Raw genomic sequence first — 14,193 nt, forward strand, 5'->3', positions numbered from 1 at the left:
AAATGCGCTGTAAAAATGTACTTTGTTTAACACGCTGAAGCTGCGCGCTACCTGAGAGCAGCAAAACGGTGGAAATCAAAAATGGAAAATAATTTTCCATGAGTACGTGATCTCGTCGAGGGGATCGCCGGCGATCCTGAATAATAAATCGCTCGATATTATGGCAGCGCGGCTGAGCGGACGAAGCTTTTCGGTGCGTTGTTTAAGGGGTAGCCAGATTATATTCAATAATTAAACAATTATGCAACGTTTACACGCCTCGGGGGAACCGAAACAGAAAATTGCTTTGGGCTGCGCAATAAGAACAGCTTATTCCCTTATGATATTAATAACGAGTCAGAAGAGTGGAGCGCTTCGGTACGCTTCGTTCGACCAGCGCCAGCCTTATGGGACCGTAGAGAAAGAGAAGATTATCTCCTGCTGTCTGCAAGACCAACAGGATTGCGCATGAAATAAAATTATGCTGGTTGCACAGCTTGCGCCATCTGTTGTTTAATAATCTAAGGAGTTGTATCCCTCTTTACTCCACCGCTTCGAAAATGTTCTAACCTTTGAAATAAATAAATGTGAACAAAATATTTATCAAGATGAGTTTAAAATTCGCAACACTTAGCAATTTCTTAACTAAAAGTCGTCACATTAATTATAGCAACATAAGTGAGTACCTTTTTTAAATAAAAACTTCATGTATAACACCTTTGTAACTAATATCACATGAATTTGTAGGATTACTAAGCACACCTTCTGAGGTACAACAACAAAATGAAATGTTTTTGTTGGAGCAGAAGCGCCAAAAAGAACAAGTTGGTAGAATTGAAAAGATGGAGATTGAAGTATGTGGATTCAATGATGCACCCTCTTTGATAATGAACAGAAATATTTCTACACCTTATGATTGTGCTAAGCGTAATATATAAATACATTTATATCAGCAGAAATAGTTATAATAATAATTTAAATATTTTTATAGATATTAATGAGAAGGTCATGAACAATGCAGCAGTTGCATTGGTCAATAATGAAGTTCTCTGGCATATGCACAAACCTCTGCCAGACTCATGTAAATTAGAATTTCTACATTATAATCACCCTCAACCTGGTGGTGTCAACAAAGCTTTCTGGAGGACATGCAGTTTTCTCTTGGGTGCGGTTGCCTCACAAGCATTCAAAGACAAAGTAGATGTGCAGTTGCACAGTTTTCCAATACCAAATGGTAACACCTCACTCATAATTTAAAACTATAACTTCATTTACAAAATTTCAGTAAAATCTGGAAGCTTTGTGTATGATATTCAGTTATCTTTGGATAACTGGACGCCAAAGGAAGATGAACTACGCGTATTGTCATTGGAATACAAAAAATTCTGCCAAGAAGAGCACCCAATCACATGTCTGGATGTTTCTGTAGATCTGGCACTATTGATGTTTGAGAAAAACCCTCATAAAACTATGCAGATTCCTGACATTGCGGCGAATAACAATGGCAAAATCACGCTCTTCAGGGCTGGCGAATATATTGATATCTCTAAGGGACCTATGATTGCAAACACGAATCAAGTGGGGCGTATTACAGTTAGCAATGTGATTAAATTGGAAACGGATATTAAAGGACCACCGATTTATCGCTTCCAAGGCGTTGCACTGCCGCACAATATTATACTTAATCATTTCGCATTTTCAGTCCTGGAGAAGCGCGCAAAACAATTGGTAAGTCAAATGCGTCTTTTATTTTATTATACTAATTTATCCACTACTATATTATAACTTGTTGTATTTTTAAGAATCCTGCAAGATTGCCAGGTTCTCAAGGTGTTACAACAGAAGACAACAGTTTTATAGCACAAGCTAATTAGTCATGTACAGAAATTTCAAATAAATACAGTTAAAACAATTCACTTAGTCATTATTTCAACTGCGCGTGTTTATTCCTGGTTACTTCAACATTTTCATCAATCAGCTATTTATGATGATAACAAAGCACTTTTTGACCTTAGTGTCGCGAACTCGCTGCTGTTTTGTGTCGTCGACATTGTTTATTAGTTGACGCGATGATTACAGCCGGCGGGATCGAATTACCACAATATGCAAACAAAGCAACCGGCGAAAAAAATAAATATCAATATCTTTATGATGAGCAAAAATTAATTTTAATGCTTATTTTTCTGGTAAACAATTTCACTAGTAGTGATTAGTTAACGGAAAAGAATATATTCGAGCTTTAGTAGGCATTTCATGACAAAGCAAGCATCTCAAACTACCTGTTTTGGGATCAAGTTTCTAATGCATGTTGCTTTGTCAACAAATACAATAGAACCGATGCACCTGCAGCTATGGAACGCGGTATGACAACGATTATGTATTTCTACCTCTTTTTTCAAACTATCTAACTTAGATGGTTTTAAATCCTGAACAAGTTCGTGGTTCACGAATAAAATCGATAAACCTACCCTAGGTTATGAGCGAGATGCATTTTCTTTTCTAAGTGAAAGCAAACAAAACCAGAAAAGCTGAGGTCAGGATAATCGTGTAACCGTCTACGGCACTATTTTGATTTCTAGACCGTAGTAATCGGTTGGAAGTGGTAATATCAGCCAAAGCGAAACCAGCAAACTACTTGAAAACTCGCAGTCGCTTGTGTCGCTTCGACACGCACGCATCATAGTTATCTCATTTAGTTACAAATAACAACCATGGAGTACAAAGCATTGTGCTTTGTACTTTTTGTGGTCGTTGCTCATGCAGGTATTTAATTATTGAATATAAACCATATTTTTATTGAAAACCAAATAATTATTTGCAAGTTTATACCAGTTTTAACTGAAATTTTATATTCATAGCAACTACTGATAAGAAAAATATTAAATCGCCGGATTGGAGCAACACATATACGGTGAAGGGCACATTGTACATCCCCTACGCTGAAATTGAAGAACCCTTCTACGCGTGGTATGATTCCGCCGCAAAACAATCGAGAATCGATTACTATGGCGGTATGGTCAAGACCTACCAACTCGGTAACGGCGGCAAATACGGCACCAGCTTGAAAATTGCACCTGTAACCACAGAGTCCTTGCTCAACTCGCAAACTTGTTTGCAAGTCAATGGCACCGAAGATGCAAGTATTGAGCCGCAGGCAATTTTACCATCGCTCATCGGTTTCGAATGCGTCGGTGAAGAAATGATCGACGGAGTCAAGACAGAAAAATGGCAGTTAACGCAAACCATCGGCCAGAAAGTCAACAAATATACTATGTGGATGAAATGGCGCAACGAGCAAGAAAAGACTGAAGCTAAATACGCTGTTCCAGTCAGGTAAATAAGCAATATTTACTTAAATCATTTAAATATTATTACCATAAACTGTTGTTGTGTAGGTACGAAATGAAGGGTTTCAACTCATTGTTGGGATCTCATTATGACCACTACTATTTGCAATACGATTACTACGATGTAAACGATATCGATCCGGATACCTTCGCCGTAGATCCCAACTTGCAGTGTAGCGGGTTCCCAGGTCCTGGCGATCGTCACGTGTACACGTTCAACCCGATGCGAGAATTTATCCACCCTGCTTCAACTTCACACGTTGACTTCGAGTTTGGCAAGTTTATGAAAAAGCATCAGAAAAATTACCAGTCCGAGAAGGAACACCATCGTCGCATGGAAGTATTCCGTCAAAATATTCGCTTCATCCATTCTACAAACCGCCAACGCGTTGGTTACACATTGAGTGTCAACCATCTTGCCGACCGTACCGATTTGGAATTGAAGGCGTTGCGCGGTAGAAGATATTCAGGTGTCTACAACGGTGGTAAACCCTTCCCCTACAAAAACGCAAAGGGTGAAACTGTACCAGAACAATATGACTGGCGGATTTATGGTGCCGTTACTCCAGTTAAGGTTATACCGCCTCATATTCGGTCGCCAGAGCCTCGTTTGTCGAAATCAGGGCGCACCACGTGAAGGGGAGGTTGGCAGTTGGCACCCACGGCCCTTGCGCCTCACTTTCACCACGTCAAGTGCGGGACATCAACAACATCGTCAAACATCCAGGTACACTGAGGCGGGTTTGGACGCTCCAGCTGGCAGCCCCAGCACCAAACTCGGGTGCAGAAGGCTAATAACCTACTCACCCTAAATCAAACCTATTACTGAAACTTCAACTAAGCAAACCCGGACGGATAATACGAGGACGACCCTGGCTAATACTAAACACAAGATACGTTTCGGCTGCTGGAACGTGCAAACGTTATACGAGAGCTCCAAATTGCAGCAGGTAACTAAGGAATTTCTCAAATATAATCTACATATTTTAGGTATATCAGAAGTACGTTGGTTGGGGAAAGGAGAACATCCCACACAAGGTGGAGAACGACTACTTTTTAGTGGTAATGAATCTGGAAAACACGAAAGCGGTGTAGGATTTCTACTCAGTAAACATGCTAAAAAGAGTCTAATCTCATGGACACCAATAAACGAAAGAGTAATAACAGCAAGATTCTACACCAGGTTCAGAAAAGTAACTTTTATCCAATGTTACGCCCCAACCAATAACGCTTCTAAAGAGGATAAAGATGAATTCTATGACATCCTCGAGAAAACTATAAAAGACGTAAACAGCGGTGACATAAAAATTCTCATGGGCGACCTTAATGCGAAAGTAGGCGCTCAAAACGAGAATTTGGAAGAAATTATGGGAAAAAACGGCGTTGGGCAGATTAACGAAAACGGCACATACTTCACACAGTTCTGCTCCAACGCGAACCTGGTAATAGGGGGTACGCTGTTCCCCCACAAACAGATTCACAAGACAACGTGGGTCTCGCCAGACAAAAACCCACAACCAAATCGATCATATCACAATCTCTAGGAAATGGAGATCGTCATTACTCGATGTGAGGAACAAGAGAGGTGCTGATGTAGCCAGTGACCACCACCTAATAGTTGGCACATTGAGAATAAAACTAGCAGTACCCAAGCAACCAGCCGATATGAAACGAATAAAACTAAATATAGAGAAGCTACGCATTCCACAAATAGCAAAATCCTTCAAGGAAAAAATGCAAGAGACAATAAACCAAAAATCAGCACAAAATGGGAAAATATGGCCGACAACATCATTGAAGTCGCCAAAACAACAATTGGAGTGAAAAGCAGGCAAAGGAAAGAATGGATCAGCGAAAACACGTGGTTGCTGATAGAAGACCGAAAGAGGAAAAAACACCTGCTACTCCAAAATCTTTCGCAAGAATATAGGGCAGCGGCACAGGTAGAGTACACAGGCCTTTGCCAAAAGGTCAAAAGGGAAGCCAGAAGAGACAAACGCAGGTGGATAGATGATATTTGCAGACAAGCAGAAGAAGCAATGCTCAACAACAACTCGAGAGAACTTTACAACCTCACAAAGAAACTGGCCAATAAGTACTCTACACGCACACACTTCATTAAGTCAAAAAACGGCCGCCTGTTAGTTGAGTCAGACAAGCAGCTCGAAAGATGGAGGGAACATTTCTCCGACATGCTCAGCGCAAACGAAACAATTAACTGGGAGCCAGAGAATAACCCAGGTAGACAACTGAACATTGACTCGAACCCGCCTTCAGTCGCGGAGATAACTGCAGCTATAAAGACGCTTAAGAACAACAAAGCAGCAGGAGCTGATAACGTTCCAGCGGAACTACTAAAAGTAAACGCCACATGGATGGCAAATGAACTATACCACTGTATTAAGGAAGCATGGAACAACAACAAGATTCCGACCAAGTGGAAAGAAGGGCTAATCATCAAGCTTCCCAAAAAAGGTAACTTGACCGAGTGTAACAACTGGCGTGGCATAACGCTATTAAACACAATTAATAAGATTATCGCGAAAATCGTCCAAACAAGATTAGCGGAAACTATAGAAAACACCCTGCGCCCGAACCAAGCAGGTTTTCGGCCGAATCGCTCATGCATCGATCATATCAATACCCTTCGTATAATTATCGAGCAATCAGTAGAATGGCGATCACCACTATTCATCGCCTTCATCGACTTTGAGAAAGCATTCGACAGCCTGAACCACGACGCTTTATGGAGGATCCTTAAGTCGCGAGGTGTACCAACAAAGATAATAAGCATCCTGCAAGAACTCTACACTGATGCAAACTGCAGTGTGTTACACAACGGTGAAAAAAGCGAAAGTTTTACGATACACAGAGGAGTAAAACAAGGATGTGTCATATCCCCATTACTATTTAACATCGCCTTAGACTACATACTAGCAAAGGTAGACCAGAACAGGGATGGGTTGCGCTGGACACTAACCTCGCACCTCAGCGACCTGGATTACGCCGACGACATCTGCCTGATGTCACATACGTTCGAAGGCGTGAGCCGACAGCTAACAACATTAGCAAGGGAGGCAAGTAAAATTGGCCTAAGAATAAATATTGCCAAAACAAAAGAAATGCGTATAAATACAAACAACACCTTAAAACTCCAAATAGATAATACGGAAATAGAAGAGGTCAAGGAATTCCTATATCTAGGAAGTATAATTGACATAAAAGGGGGGACCGACGCAGATATAAACAACAGAATAAAGAAAGCCCAGCAATCCTTCAGAATGCTGAGCACAGTATGGAAGTCAAGCGTCTATACACTAAGAACAAAACTGCGCATATTCCGCACAAATGTAAAATCCACCCTTTTATATGGATGCGAAACATGGAGGTCAACGAGCTCAAGCACACACAAACTCCAAACCTTCATAAACAAGTGCTTGAGAATGATCTTGCGCATATTCTGGCCAATGACAATCTCCAACGATGAGTTGCACCGTCGATGTGATGAAACTCCCATTATAAATCAAATACGCAAGAGAAAATGGGGGTGGATTGGGCACATCTTGAGAAGAGACGCCGGAGATATCGCCAGAAATGCGCTAGAATGGAACCCACAGGGGAAGAGAAGGGTTGGTAGACCGGCCAATACCTGGCGAAGATCCACAATAGAGGAGCTCCGAAACCAAAATATGGGCTGGAACGAAGCAAAGGCGGTTGCCCGAAACAGAGTCCGTTGGAGGGCGCTTAGTGAGGCTCTATGCTCCACATAGGAGCCAAGAACATTATATATATATATATACTCCAGTTAAGGATCAATCCGTTTGCGGTTCCTGTTGGTCGTTTGGTACCATCGGCGCGATTGAAGGTGCAAACTTCTTGAAGACTGGTCAATTGATGAGGTTGTCTCAACAAGCACTTATTGATTGCTCATGGGGGTAAGTAGCCAGTAACTTTTATATAAAATAAATCTGACTTAATGCTATTTTTGTATTAAAAGTTATGGTAACAATGGTTGTGATGGTGGCGAGGACTTCCGCGCTTACCAATGGATGTTAAAACACGGCGGCATCCCAACTGAAGAAGAGTACGGACCCTACTTGGGACAGGACGGCTACTGTCACGCCAATAACGTATCTCTGGTTGCTAAAATCAATGGATGGGTTAATGTCACATCGGGAGATGAAGATGCTCTGCGCTTGGCAATTTTCAAACATGGCCCAATCAGCGTTGCAATTGACGCCAGCCATAGAACTTTCAGTTTCTACTCTAATGGTGTTTATTATGAACCGACCTGGTATGTGCTAAAATTTACACTAACCCGAAAACTTGATTTTAATTTTTTTTTCTTTAGTGGCAATAAGGTAGATGAATTGGATCATGCTGTACTGGCTGTCGGCTATGGAACACTCAATGGAAAGGACTACTGGTTGATCAAGAACAGTTGGAGTAACTATTGGGGCAATGATGGATATGTACTGATGTCTGCAGAGAACAATAACTGTGGTGTTATGACTACACCAACTTACGTAACAATGTAATTTGATAATTAGAGCCCGGTAACAAATTTATAACTAATGAAGTTTTAAAGAATAGTTTTCGAAATAAATGAATAGTTCCAAAAATAAATATTGAAATATCTTCCTTTAAAATATCAGCAATTGAGAAATTAAAATTACAAACAGCATTAACAATCTATCTCCCTCCCCAAAATTGTATGATGACTGTATGCAAAAAATTTGGAATTGTGTTACTTGATGGCATTAGTCATTAAATAATAAAATAAACTTATGATAGAATAAAGTAAAATTCTCGGATCAATTTCACTTTTTCGTGCAATAGAAATTTGTTATTATGGTGTTGCCAATAGTAACGTGTGAAAATACGAAATAATTTCCGTGGACAAGTAGGGCATTTTTATAAACCAAGTAATAAACAATTCATACCTTTTACATCTTTTTTATTTAAATTAACCATAGAGTTCTTCAGGCGATACTGCTAGCATTTGAAGCTATTCTGGGCCAGAGATCAGCACACTCCTTAGCAACTGGACCAGTTATAGCAGAACCCTTCATCTCACCTTTATTGTTGACAATGACTCCCGCATTATCCTCAAAATATATAAACACACCATCCTTCCTACGGAAAGGCTTTCTCTGCCTGATGACCACTGCAGGCATAACCTTCTTACGAAGTTCTGGTTTACCCTTCTTGACGGTAGCGACAATCATGTCTCCAGAACCGGCGGCCGGCAGACGATTCAGGCGACCGCCGCAGCCATGCACAGCAATGACATACAAGTTCTTGGCGCCTGCAATATCACACAACTTAGTAACATGTCGTAAATGAAAAAGAATAAACATACCAGTGTTATCGGCACAGTTGATAACAGCACCAACAGGCAAACCCAGGGAAATCCTGAATTTAGCTCCAGCGGAACCACCACGTCCTACAAGAAAACGAAAACATGTTCAGACACAATAACATAACCCCTTAATATAGAATCACAGATTATCCACAAAGTATCATCAAAAACACTCAAATTTATGAAACCACAACACATCCGTTCGTTGAGAAATTAATTGGTGCACAAAATTTCACAATCGATGCAGTGATTAATGAGATATTTGAAGATTTTCGGTGCAAATTTCAGAAACCCACCTCGCTTAGACATTTTGATGTGTTGAAAAGGAAGTTGCGAGAGAAAGAGAAGTTCTTGTTTGTGACATCGTAGGTAGCGCTCATGTCATGACTCGAAAATAACCGAACAAACTCGAACATAACTGAAAATTCTTTTCAAACTAAAACAAAATTTTATTATCATCAAAGTGTTGGCAGAATTTTTAATTGACAAATAATAAGCAGACAAATCAATGTAAGAATTTATTTAAATCTAAATTAATCACAGTTAATTCTTGAAACATGTCAAAAACATCTCATAATGAGATATCCAAAATAACCGATGATAATTTCGAAAACAGCGATAGCATAAATTGGCAGACATCAAATTCAGTTACCGATATTGAAGCAGACACAGATTTGGAAACAAAAACAACAACTACTACCACCGAAAGCCTGCCTGAAGACACGACTGCTATGAGTATGGATAGCATGGAGGATCCAAGTTTTTCCGCAAATCTTATCGACGACGATATGTTAACGAATGAATCAACTTCAAGATTTACAGAATTTCTTGGAACACAGTCTTATTCAGAATTAGATACCTTCGAACGTTTAGAACCAACCAGAGAATGTGTAACGCCCGAATTCAAAACAGAAACAGGAAGATATTCCAAAATTAAAGAGAAATTGATGAAACCATTTGTCGGTGACAATACTGATCTTAATTTAGATTTAAACAAATACTTTCGCATAACTAATAATAACGTCAATGTTATATCCGGTGAGTATTTTTCAAATTTACATATTTTCTTAATTATTATTCCTGACTACTGTCATTCAGTGAGTTTGGTTGCCTATCTAACTATCTACTTTTACCTTACATTTGCCTCCTAAGTATATTAACACAGTTGTATTTATTGCAATATCTAAAGCAAATAGCTTTAGTTTGAACAATGACGGCAAATGCAATGCCACTTATCGATAGAATTCAATTAGAATTACAAGGTACGTTTTTTGATTGTATAATCTTCCAATATATGCAATTGAGGTTATATTGTCACATAAAAATACAAATTTTAATAAACATATTATACATTCAGCTCAAGAACCTTGGCCTAAAGATGTCCAACTTTATCAACCTTACGAGGTGGAGCAAATTCTACTACCTGACAATGCAAACTGTCTTGCAGTACAAACCTTTTTGAAAATGTGTCAGCTTGAATACCAAGTTGAAGCTAGAGCAAATGCTGATGCCATGTCACCCACAGGCAAAGTACCCTTCATCAAATGTGGTGCATTTATTGTCCCTGAACTTGAAGGCATTGTACAATTTGTTGGAAGTAAAGGTATTTCTTTAACATCTGATTTGGATCCAGAGAACAAAGCAGACATGAGGGCATACATGACTTTAGTCAATAACGTGCTGGGCAATGCTGAGTTATATCTATGCTGGTGTGACAATGAAACATATACTGATGTCACAAAACCAAGATATGGTAGTGTATATCCATGGCCATTGAATTTTATTCAGACTTGGGCCAAGAGACAAGAAGAGACCAAAAGATTGAGGGTAATTGGTTGGTATCAAAAGAGTCTGGAGGAAGTGTACAATGATGTGGAGACTTGTTGTCAAGCTTTGACTGACAGGCTTGACAATAATCCATACTTTTTTGGAACAAAGTAAGTGCACATGTACTAATTCTGAATTAATCTTTAAACTAAATTTTAAATTACAAAATATGTAGGTTTACTGAATTGGATGCTTTGGTTTATGCACATTTGTATGCCATCCTAACCACTCCTCTGCCAAATAATTTTGTTTTCATCATAAAACAATTTCCCAATTTATTGAAGTTTTGCCAACGAATAGATTCAAAAATTCACGGCCGTAGTTGCACTTTCCCGCCATTGGTGTTCGAGAAATCTAAGCGCCTTGTGGTATATGTAAGCTATCCTCATTTTCACCAATTATCATAATAATCAAACAAAACCATTTTCAGGATACGAAAAAAACCCGACAAGCACGACAATCCCCTGTACAAGTTATTAAAAACTTGGCCATTCCTGATTAAAAAAACTCCTGTGAAAACCTACAATTCGTTTAACCGAAATAAATTTCAACGTTGATATTATGTGTTCTTTTTATATTCTTATATTTAAATTGTTATAGACCAACGGAATTGGAGGCGTTAATATTCGGCCATCTTTATACAATTCTCACGACACCATTACCAAACGCAGCCCTCGCAAACATCGTAAAAAACTTTCCGAAACTGATTGATTTGGTCACCCGTCTCGAGAAACAGTATTTCCAGAGGGAAACACAGCACTAAGCATTTTATCAATGAGTTTCGCTCACGTTGTTAGTTGTTATGTACAAAAATAGTTAATTATAACCTTTAGCAAGTAGAAAATATCTATCTAACCTAACCAATACTCCCTCGAGTTCAAAAATATTACTTAAATTCATTTTCCTTATTAACCTATTAGTCCAGTCATTTGGTAGTTTTGCCTAGAAAATAGTATTGGATTGTTGAAAATTGGTATTCATATAGATTTCGAGGTGCTCTTTACGAATTTAAACTTTGCCACCTCGTATCTTGTGCGCTCGCGCCACCATCTTGGAAAAATGGTGCCTAAGAACAGTTTTTTGACCATATCTCCTTTCCGACTCATTTTGCAATAAACATATCTATATAATAAATTAAACTAGAGAAAATTTCCTATAATTTATGTAAGTACCTTTTTCTTGTAAAATTAATAGTTTTAGCGTACGGGCGCCGCAAAGTCTACTTCAACATTCGTATTTGCCAAAAACTCATTTCCACACCACCATGAGGTAGAGTACGTGGCGCGTTTTTTTATCGTGGTATCCCCAGTAGGCCTAATCCACACGCACTATTCCAAAATTTAATAGATTATCTTCCGATTCGCTCTTCGCGATGGGCCAGGTGTTGTGCGTTAATTGTTTTCAGGACCGATCGAAATATCACAGGTAAAATTTGCTGCCATACTATCCGCGATGGGATTATCGTTTTCAATGCTATCTTGGTTCTCGAGTTCATCGTACGTGTGCTCAAAAACAGTAATCGATTCTTCCTCTTCATCGCTATCTTGTGATGGAATTTGCGAATTATCACAGGCACCACTGCAATTTGTACAGATAACGGAGCACTTCAATCCAGCCTTTCTGCAGCCGCAGGCTTTCTGACATCCCTTTTTACATTTGCAAGATATTAGTTTTAACAATGTTTCGGGAGCTGGGGGCTCGAGTGTAGTGACAGGAATTAGCCCATTCTTGCTTTTTTTCCATCCCCATTGTTCTGCATTTAGTTCATTCCCATACCACTGCTGAACTTGGTGATAAGTTCTGAACGAATGTTGTCGGGCTGCGGCTTCTGTTGGTGGTAGCGATGCAATATTAAATTTATTTTTGTATGCTGATTTTGTGAAGCTGGCATATCTATAGATGTTTAAAGACATATTTTGCATAGTTTTCATATCACTGTACCTGTATAATTTAAGAAGGAAGCGTTCGCCAGCTGTAGCAATGATCTCTGGACCAGCCTTTGGGTTTTTAATACCTGGACAACTTCGTTTAAATCTGGATTTTTGCGGAGTACATTGATAAATTTTAATTTTCCTTGATGAAAAAGTGCAGATGTTGTATCACAGCCACTAAAAGCGTGTAAAAATAATATGTGATCTGCCGCCGTTTGATCGATGATGCTTTTGGTTGAATAGATTTGTTGCAAAATTTTTCCTTTCCCTGGTTTTAGTAAATATATGTTTGAATGCATTGATAGCGCCGTTAAAAGAATAAGAAGATCTACATCTTCGCCTATAACAATTAACGCTTGACTTACGAAAAGTCTTCAATCCTCTTTCTTTCACTTCAATCACTTCACTATCTTGCAGTGGAGTTTCACAAATAAAACAATTTACGTTATCTGCCATGGCGTCAAAAATGCAAACGACACGACTATTCAGAACGACAAATATGTAATAATGACTCAAAGAAGAAATACTAAAACAAAAGTATACTCGGCCGGCGAAACTTTCAACAAGCGAGGGGGAGCCGGAGCACCCCTCAAATCATAGCAAGCAAAAATTGCAAAGTCATGATGACGTGGAAATGAGTTTTTGACAAAAACGAATGTTGAAGTAGACTTTGCGGCGCCCGTACGCCAAAACTACTAATTTTACAAGAAAAAGGTACTTACATAAATTATAGGGAATTTTCTCTAGTCTAATTTATTATATAGATATGTTTATTGTAAAATGAGTCGGAAAGGAGATATGGTCAAAAAACTGTTCTTAGGCACCATTTTTCCAAGATGGTGGCGCGAGCGCACAAGATACGAGGTGGCAAAGTTTAAATTCGTAAAGAGCACATCGAAATCTATATGAATACCAATTTTCAACAATCCAACACTATTTTCCAAGCAACCACGTTTTTTAGCACCAAATGACTGTACTATATATGAATATCAGCAAGTTTTTACTTCAGTTGTAAATTGCATTATTTGTTTAATACAATTTTGGCACTAATGACTGTAAAATATGTCTTCTACAATTTTTCAAGACATCCCTAATATCAACTGAAACATTATAGAGCGAGAGCCAGTGACGGCCAGACTTTCGTCATTTTAGGAAAGATGAAATTTTGTCCATGTGTTTCTCCAGCACAGGTAAGAACGATCCCCAATTATGAAACCTGGATCGTGGTTCCTTTGGCAGTTAACAGCCAACAAAGATGTACACATGATGACCTATGTTTCGTTATTTTAGCATACTCCATTTTTGCATATTTTGTTCGTCACATTATTATAACATGCGCTGCTCATTGCCAGTCACCTGGTATGGTTCCAACCCTAGCCAGACACCCCTAAAGTATATTTTTTTTAACTTTTTTACTTTCGTTATATTAGGAAAGCTGAATTTGATACACATTATACAGAGAGCTATGAAACTGTGTTTTCCAGCACGCCAGACAGTTTGGTCGGTTCTATCATCCTGCCAGACGCACTGAAAGTGTATAAGAGTTGCAAAAATTGAATTGTTTATACATGAAATTTTCGCATAATAGTAATTTTATTTCAACAAATATTTAATAATAATCATCACTGTTATCGATATCTCCATTTTCGCCATCACTGCAACTCCAGTCCGATGTTTGATCGTTATCAATATCGCCTGCTCCGTCCGTTTATACAAAAATAAAATAAAATCAAATTAACTGAAGCTT

General features: G+C 38.8%; 4 protein-coding genes across 6 annotated transcripts; 3 read left to right on the forward strand and 1 right to left on the reverse strand.

The window, feature by feature from the left end:
* The first annotated feature begins 497 nt into the window (after positions 1-497).
* On the forward strand, positions 498-1,891 carry mRpL39 (mitochondrial ribosomal protein L39). Its single transcript, XM_065312157.1, has 5 exons — positions 498-657; positions 727-906; positions 971-1,213; positions 1,265-1,707; positions 1,782-1,891. Exons 1-5 carry the CDS (start codon positions 588-590, stop codon positions 1,851-1,853), a joined length of 1,008 nt encoding a protein of 335 aa, XP_065168229.1. The 5' UTR covers positions 498-587; the 3' UTR covers positions 1,854-1,891.
* A 692-nt stretch (positions 1,892-2,583) lies between these two features.
* Positions 2,584-7,952, forward strand: CtsK1 (C1 family peptidase 26-29-p). The gene is made up of 6 exons (XM_065312610.1): positions 2,584-2,742; positions 2,838-3,312; positions 3,375-3,900; positions 7,137-7,261; positions 7,324-7,620; positions 7,678-7,952. The coding sequence occupies exons 1-6, from the start codon at positions 2,691-2,693 to the stop codon at positions 7,862-7,864; spliced, it is 1,662 nt and encodes a 553-aa protein (XP_065168682.1). The 5' UTR covers positions 2,584-2,690; the 3' UTR covers positions 7,865-7,952.
* Positions 7,953-8,266: 314 nt separating this feature from the next.
* Positions 8,267-9,082, reverse strand: RpL23 (ribosomal protein L23). The gene is made up of 3 exons (XM_065312614.1): positions 8,985-9,082; positions 8,689-8,772; positions 8,267-8,634 (listed from the first exon to the last, which is right to left on the reverse strand). Exons 1-3 carry the CDS (start codon positions 8,995-8,997, stop codon positions 8,309-8,311), a joined length of 423 nt encoding a protein of 140 aa, XP_065168686.1. The 5' UTR covers positions 8,998-9,082; the 3' UTR covers positions 8,267-8,308.
* Positions 9,083-9,109: 27 nt separating this feature from the next.
* LOC135799493 (metaxin-2-like) lies at positions 9,110-11,359 on the forward strand. Of its 3 annotated transcripts, XM_065312611.1 has the most exons (4): positions 9,110-9,726; positions 10,046-10,625; positions 10,691-10,889; positions 10,946-11,077. In XM_065312611.1, exons 1-4 carry the CDS (start codon positions 9,246-9,248, stop codon positions 11,015-11,017), a joined length of 1,332 nt encoding a protein of 443 aa, XP_065168683.1. In that variant the 5' UTR covers positions 9,110-9,245; the 3' UTR covers positions 11,018-11,077. The 3 variants fall into 3 exon arrangements, with proteins under 3 accessions (XP_065168683.1, XP_065168684.1, XP_065168685.1); XM_065312612.1 differs by lacking the exons at positions 10,691-10,889; positions 10,946-11,077 and adding an exon at positions 11,116-11,359 and having other exon boundaries at positions 9,118-9,726; XM_065312613.1 differs by lacking the exons at positions 9,110-9,726; positions 10,691-10,889; positions 10,946-11,077 and adding exons at positions 9,775-9,950; positions 11,116-11,359.
* Positions 11,360-14,193: the final 2,834 nt, after the last annotated feature.

The sequence above is a fragment of the Atheta coriaria genome, unplaced genomic scaffold, assembly GCF_025399875.1.
Source record: "Atheta coriaria isolate IRGN ID8LTWV9N9 unplaced genomic scaffold, Caltech_Dcor_3.1 hic_scaffold_9_pilon, whole genome shotgun sequence".
NCBI lineage: Eukaryota > Metazoa > Arthropoda > Insecta > Coleoptera > Staphylinidae > Dalotia > Dalotia coriaria.